We start from the raw sequence: 6,663 nt of genomic DNA, 5'->3' as shown, positions 1-6,663 counted from the left end.
TAAAAGATTTCCTTATCTGTCAAACCAATGCCAAAGTATAACTTCACAGGATGCTCCGAATTCCTCGTTTTAGGGAAGAAAGTGCTTCTTGTAGGAGTTGTCATAAAAATACAACTTGTTTCTCGTAATTTTATGACTTTATTCTTTTAATGTTACGGCTTTATTCTCGAAATGGAGAACATAAACTCTCTAGCCTGGCCCCAATACTCCGTGGTAGCAGCCCTAGATCCTTGCCTGAACTGATCATACACTATTCTACAGCTGATTAACCCAGAGACCAAAGCCACACTGGCCATCCTCTGCTACAAACCCATTATTGGTTTGATGGTTTGATTGGTCATGTTTATGCCAAAATAAATTACATGAGACCAAATTGTTGCTTAGGCATGGCCAGGGCAGTGAGGGACATTAAAAGATCCACTTTCTTTGAATAGATTTCGATATGCATAGCTTGAAAGACGGCCACATAAATACTAAAAAACACGGCAATTTCTCCTTAGAAAGAAAATAAAAATACAAAATAGCTTTCCTGGAAAAGTTAGATAATGCATAGTTTTCAGATATTAATCACCACAGCTTGTGAAAGAGCCTCTTCTTAAGCAAAGCTGTTTTCTGTTAGCTGTTTTTGTTGGTTTATAAACGATCCCCTTTCTGTGCTGCTGCAGCCCGGTTCTATAATTTACTTGGCCTCTACAGGACCAAGACGACGTACTTTTCCTCTGCTCTCTGTGTGTGGTGGCTAACGCTCTCCCCCTGCGAGAGCCCCCCTTACTTGAGCTTTTGCCTGATGGAAAATCTCATGCCTCAGAGAGAGAGTGCACATGTCTCGCAGACAGCTGCTGAGCGTCCTGCAGCACGCTGGCCTCCACATGGGTCTGGCTCACATCGCTGTGCATCTGCTTTGATTGTTGTTACATAACCTGGCATTTTGTTCTCCCAAGCATCCCAGCCCTCTTCTTCACCCTCCCCTAACACTGCGTACCCCATAGAGAACAACTTTTAACCTTCAGTTGAGCGTTTTTTAATAGTTTTCCTTTATCTTCTGAGAACTCTTCTTTTTGAATATGCCTAATTATATAAGTACATGTCCTTTATTTAGCGGTGAAACAGATAAATATAACATGACACTCTGAACAAAAGAATCACTAATAAATGCAAATACTTCACTGGCAGTTTTAAAGTTTTATTTTAGTTGATTTCTCTGTTAAAATGTTCTGTACAGTCAGAAGATATTTTAATGGACAAGTTTGGGCATAAAGGCAAGGCAAGGCAAATTTATTTGTATAGCACAATTCAGTACAAAGACAATGCAAAGTGCTTTACATGATTAAAATATAAGAAAATAAAACTGAATCAAAGCAAGTAGGAACAAATAAAAAATGCAGAAACAAAAAAGAATAATAAAAACAGTTGGACTAAAGAAAATAAAAAGTTGAACCAATGATGTTTTTGTTGAACTGTTTAACTAGAACAGTGGAAGGCAATCCTAAACAAACGTGTTTTTAGTCTTGATTTAAAGGAACTCAGGCTTTCCGCACTTTTCCAGTTTTCTGGTAGTTTGTTCCAGATAAGTGGAGCATAGGAACTAAATGCTGCTTCTCTATGTTTAGTTCTGGTTCTAGGTCTGCAGAGCAGGCTGGAGCCAGAAGACCTGAGTGGTCTGGAGGGTTGATACACTGATAGCAAGTCTGTGATGTATTTAGGTGCTAAGCCATTCAGAGATTTATAGACTAACAGAAGTATTTTAAAGTCTATTCTCTGAGATACAGGGAGCCAGTGGAAGGACTTTAGAACTGGGGTGATGTGCTCTACTTTCTTAGTCTTAGTGAGGACACGGGCAGCAGCGTTCTGGATCAGCTGCAGCTGTCTGATCCACTTTTTAGGCAGACCTGTGAAAACACCGTTGCAGTAATCAATTCGACTAAAAATAAACGCATGGATTAGTTTTTCCAGATCATGCTGAGACATTAGTCCTTTAATCCTGGAAATGTTCTCCAGGTGATAGAAAGCCCACCTTGTAATTGTCTTTAAATGCTTTTGGAGGTTCAAGTCTGAATCCAGCTCTACACCTAGATTTGGGGCCTGATCAGTGGTTACTAGCTGAAGCGACTGAAGCTGTGTGCTAACTTTAGATCTCTCCTCTATTGGTCCAAAGATTATTACTTCAGTTTTGATTTTATTCAGTTGAAGAAAATTATGGCATGGCTAAATTATGTTTTTTTTCCCCCCTCATCAGTGCTCTGTAGCGCCACCCTAAAGGCAAAAGCCAATTGGGTGTGGGTGTGGGGTTCTCTGTAACTCCTCCCTCATCTCCATGGTTGCAGTGTGTACTTCAGGTGTTTCCTGGAATGGTCCTTTAAAGTGCAATCATTTCCGTTCCCCTCAGCGGTCAGGTGTTGTTACCTGGGTGGAGAGGATCGAAGTAACGTTGCAACTAACGATTATTTTATTAGTTATCTGTTGATTAGGTCTGGCGTTCCAAAAAAGAACTGCATCTAGGGCTGAAACAATTCATTGGATTAATCAGTTATTTAAATAATGGTCAACCAATTTAAGAATTGTTTAATCGTTAACTGGAATATAGAGACTATAAAAGGTGTCTTTAGCTGACAGAACGACTCACTTAGAGCAGGAATTATACCAAGATTGTAAAAAAGTTATAATCTGTCAGTATGCTCTATCCAGAACTCCTCAAGTAAGAAAGTGTTAGTTTCACCTGGTTCAATTTCGTAAAAAGATTTTATTAAAAAAATCTTTGGCTATTCGATTATTAATCATCATTAATCAACAGATTAATCTATTAGCAAAGTAATCGTTAGTTGCGGCGCTATCTGCATATTTTAGTGGGATCATAATCCCGATGAACAGAGGATGTTTGGAGATGGACTTTCTCAGTTAAAGGGGTGTTAAAACTATTTTTCCAACTCATAAAGTAAATAAAGCAAAGCACCGAACAGCCAGAGCGTTAAAGCATCTTGACCAGCGTTTGATCCAGCGTCCAGATTTCTGCCTTTAGGCGTTTTTTGACGCCAAGAAAGGCTTTCAGTGTTAACGAGACATTAAACTTTTGTGATCTACTTTGATTTGTTTTTGCTATTTTGTTGCAGGACAGATTTCCTGTAAAGAGCAGCCTGGACTCCAAAATGGGGGTGAAAACCTTCACCCACAGTTCCACCTCCCACAGCCAGGAGATGCTCGACAAACTAAACGCCCTGCGCAATGAGGGACACCTGTGTGACGTCACCATCCGGGTCCAAGACAAGCTCTTCCTGGCTCATAAAGTGGTCTTGGCCTGCTGCAGCGAATTTTTCCGCTCCAAGCTCGTTGGCCGACCAGAAGAAGAGGAAAAGTTTGTGTTGGACCTTCATCATGTGACCGTCAGCGGGTTCGCTCCACTTTTGGAATACGCCTACACCTCCACCCTTTCCATCAGCACAGAGAACATCATTGACGTCCTGGCTGCTGCTAGCTACATGCAGATGTTTGCTGTGGCTAGCACGTGTTCGGAGTTCATGAAGTCCAGTATTCTGTGGAGCCCGACTAACAACAACGGCCCCGGCATCGCAGCGGATAAACCGCATGAGGCGGCGGCCGAGAGCGCCTCGTCGAACTGTGTCCTGACGCCGCTGGACGGCAGCGTGTCCCCTGTGTCGTCCGACTGCAGCGTGATGGAGAGGAACGTTCCCATCTGCCGGGAATCCCGACGGAAAAGGAAAAGCTTTGTAACGATGGCGTCGCCGGAGAGTCCGCTCAAATGCACTACACAGATGGTCACCACCTCCCCTCAGATTCCCAACCCCTCCCCTTCGTTCTCGGACGGGCCCGCCCCGCCGGTGGAGTCCTCCCTGGCCTTTCCCTGGACTTTCCCTTTTGGCATCGACCGAAGGTTCCACTCGGACAAATCAAAGCTGCCAGAGAGCCCCCGCTGTTTAGAGCAGGGCGCCCCGGGGACCTCGGAGGGCGTGGTCGCCCGTCGGCTCAGCGACTTCCTGACATGCGAGAGCTCCAAGGTGGTGTCCTCGCCGGCGGCAACGGAGGAGGAAGATGTGAGGGTAAAGGTGGAGCGCCTCAGTGATGAGGAGGTTCAGGAGGCATCATCACAGCCGGTCAGCGCCTCTCAGAGCTCCATGAGTGACCAGCAGACGGTGCCAGGGAGCGACCAGGTCCAGGAAGAGCTGCTAATCAGTCCTCAGTCCTCTTCTATAGGTGGGAAATGTCAAATATTAACTTAATATTAGACCAGGGCTGAAACTGAATCGGATTAATCAATAATTGAAATAATTGTCAACTAATTCAGTAATCAATTGATCGTTAACTGGAGTATAGAGACTCTAAAATATGCATTTAGCTGACAGAGAGACCCACTTAGAGCAGGAATTATACCAAAATTGCAAAAATAAAACACAAATATTTTGAATTCAAGATAAAAATCTTTTGTCTATAAATCTGCTCTATCTAGAACTCCCCAAGCTGACAAGTTTTAGTTTCACTTGGTATAATTGTGCAAAACGTCTTCTTTAAGGAACCTTTGGCTATCCGATTATTATTCGAAATAATAATTTACAGATGAATCGATTTGTAATATAATCGTTAGTTGCAGCCCTAGACTGAAATCACCATTAATCCAATTGTTTCAGCTTTGGATGAATCTAAACCTAATCTATTTGAGATTAGCTGCTTTAAGAGTTGTTCGTTTAACTTTGCCTCCATGATTCATTTTACTTTTTGCTTCCCAGGCTCAATGGATGAAGGAGTGTCTGAAAGCTTGCCTTCTATGCAGAGCACCTCTAACGCTGCAGGACACACAGAGGATGATGAGAGGTATCATGACTTTGTTGAGGCCTTTGTCAGAACTTGCCATGAAGAACATATAGACAAGAACCCGATTACAGCATGTCTGAACCCCGCCTGTTTAGATAATAAATCTAGATCTAGAACCTGCTCACGTCAGACATTAAACAACTGACGCATGTTATCGTTGTCTCCTACCACTTAGATGGAAATGGCTTTAAACAGGGCAGACTTGACATCATTTGGAAAGAATTAGAAGAAGAAACCTCCTCGTTAAAAAGTTCCATACAGGCTGACAGGCAAACAGAACTTAATAGAGAACAGAGCAACTCGCAAACATTACATATTCAGATCAATGGAATGGGATACTGATCGGATGGTTTGAAAAATGGACGAAATTTAGCCTGAAAAAAGAACGCAAGAGACTATGGGGGAAAATTAGAATTAACAGCATTGATGAAAAGAACTTAATGATCTTTTTTGGAGCATTGATGCTTATAAAGGATCTATGGTAGAGCTCGTTTGTCCACTTGGGGAGCAGCGGCCTGCTGAGTTTATCCAGGTCTTCAAGGGCTTCATTGGTATCAGTGATGGGGTTTTATAGGCTCTTTCCCACTGAGCGTAACTCTTTAACGAGTGTTTTTCTAACAAGGATCGACCCGCTAACAAATGCCTTCGCTGGCAGCTGGGTGTCTGGTGATAGCATCACACTGGGTTAGCGTTGATGATGTCACCAGTTTGTATACCTTTATTTTTACCTGCAAGTCATTAAGAACAAGTTCTTATTTACAGTGGAGGCCTGACAACTGGAGTAACCACTTAGGAAAAGGAAAGTAGGGCTAAAATAAATACAGTCTATTTGACAGAAATCAGGAACGTGAACAATGGAGAGCGCCGTGAAGAAGCCAGGGTGTAGCTTTATTGTTTCTCTCTGTTAGCTGTCTGAATCCCTCTCACCGTAGCTGCTCCATTTTTATGGAAACAGAGTTGATTCTGCTTGTTGGATAAGAAGCGACTGGCGCTGCGTGTTGACGTCCGTACGTTGGGTTCAATGGTATCACGTAATTTAGCCAGTTAACCCGGTTCTGGTGATCCCACAGCATGCCAATCAGAGCAGAGGATATTTTAACGTGGGTCACTGGCTGAGTTGTTTAACCCAGGTAGACGTGCATCATTGAGCCGTTCCCACTGCCACTAAAAGCCCATTGTTCCCGGGTTTAAGTGGGTTTTTCAGCCAGTGGGAAAGTGGGATATGGAACGATTGTCTGAGAACTTCTGAGGTTAGCAAGCAGTGGAGTTTGTGGAGAAGTCTGCACAAGAAGTCTTAAGGAATTCAACCTTCTTAGATTAACTTTCAGAATGATTTTAGCCAAAAATGTAGCTTAGTGAAGCTGAAATCAGATTTTTGTCAAATATAGATTGTTAAAGTACTTCATGTTTTCTTTGTGTTGTCCGAGTTCCTGTCATTATTTGTTTGGATCATCAAAGCTGCTCATCCCTGGAGAATAAAGCTGTCTCCTTGTGGAAACGGTTTGGAAAAGGCAATTTGGTTTCATCAGTATGGAAGAGGATTAGGGCCAGTGGTAAAAAAAAAAAAAGTTAACTGATTTTTAAATTTTATTTCAGTTTAGTGTGGGAAAAAAGTCAGAATTCTGAGAAAAAAGTCAGAATTCTGAGAAAAAAGTCAGAATTCTGACCTTTTTCCCATGTTAAACTGAAATAAAATTAAAAAAATCAGTTTTTTTGTTTTTTTTTTCAGTGGCCCTAATCCTCTTCCGTACATCAGTGATTTAAAGGTACACTATGCAACCGGTGTTGGTTTTCCAGCGAGGCTCCCCCCAGAGGGCGAAAGTAAAAGTGCACTGTGGTAAA

At 42.4% G+C, this 6,663-nt stretch overlaps 1 protein-coding gene across 2 annotated transcripts in view; it reads left to right on the top strand.

Annotated features, from left to right (window-relative positions):
- The window catches only part of zbtb44 (zinc finger and BTB domain containing 44), an 18,712-nt gene that overhangs the window by 5,541 nt on the left and 6,508 nt on the right, over window positions 1-6,663 (top strand). The window contains exons 2-3 of one of the 2 annotated variants that reach the window (XM_015398696.1): window positions 3,113-4,206; window positions 4,737-4,821. In XM_015398696.1, the coding sequence (XP_015254182.1) occupies window positions 3,144-4,206; window positions 4,737-4,821 (1,148 nt within the window). In that variant the 5' untranslated portion in view covers window positions 3,113-3,143. Of the gene's footprint in view, window positions 1-3,107; window positions 4,207-4,736; window positions 4,822-6,663 lie in introns of both variants that reach the window. The other variant, XM_015398695.1, reaches the window with a different exon arrangement.

Source organism: Cyprinodon variegatus, unplaced genomic scaffold (genome assembly GCF_000732505.1).
Source record: "Cyprinodon variegatus isolate N-32 unplaced genomic scaffold, C_variegatus-1.0 Scaffold953, whole genome shotgun sequence".
Lineage (NCBI taxonomy): Eukaryota > Metazoa > Chordata > Actinopteri > Cyprinodontiformes > Cyprinodontidae > Cyprinodon > Cyprinodon variegatus.
This window is presented reverse-complemented; position numbering and strand designations above follow the sequence as displayed.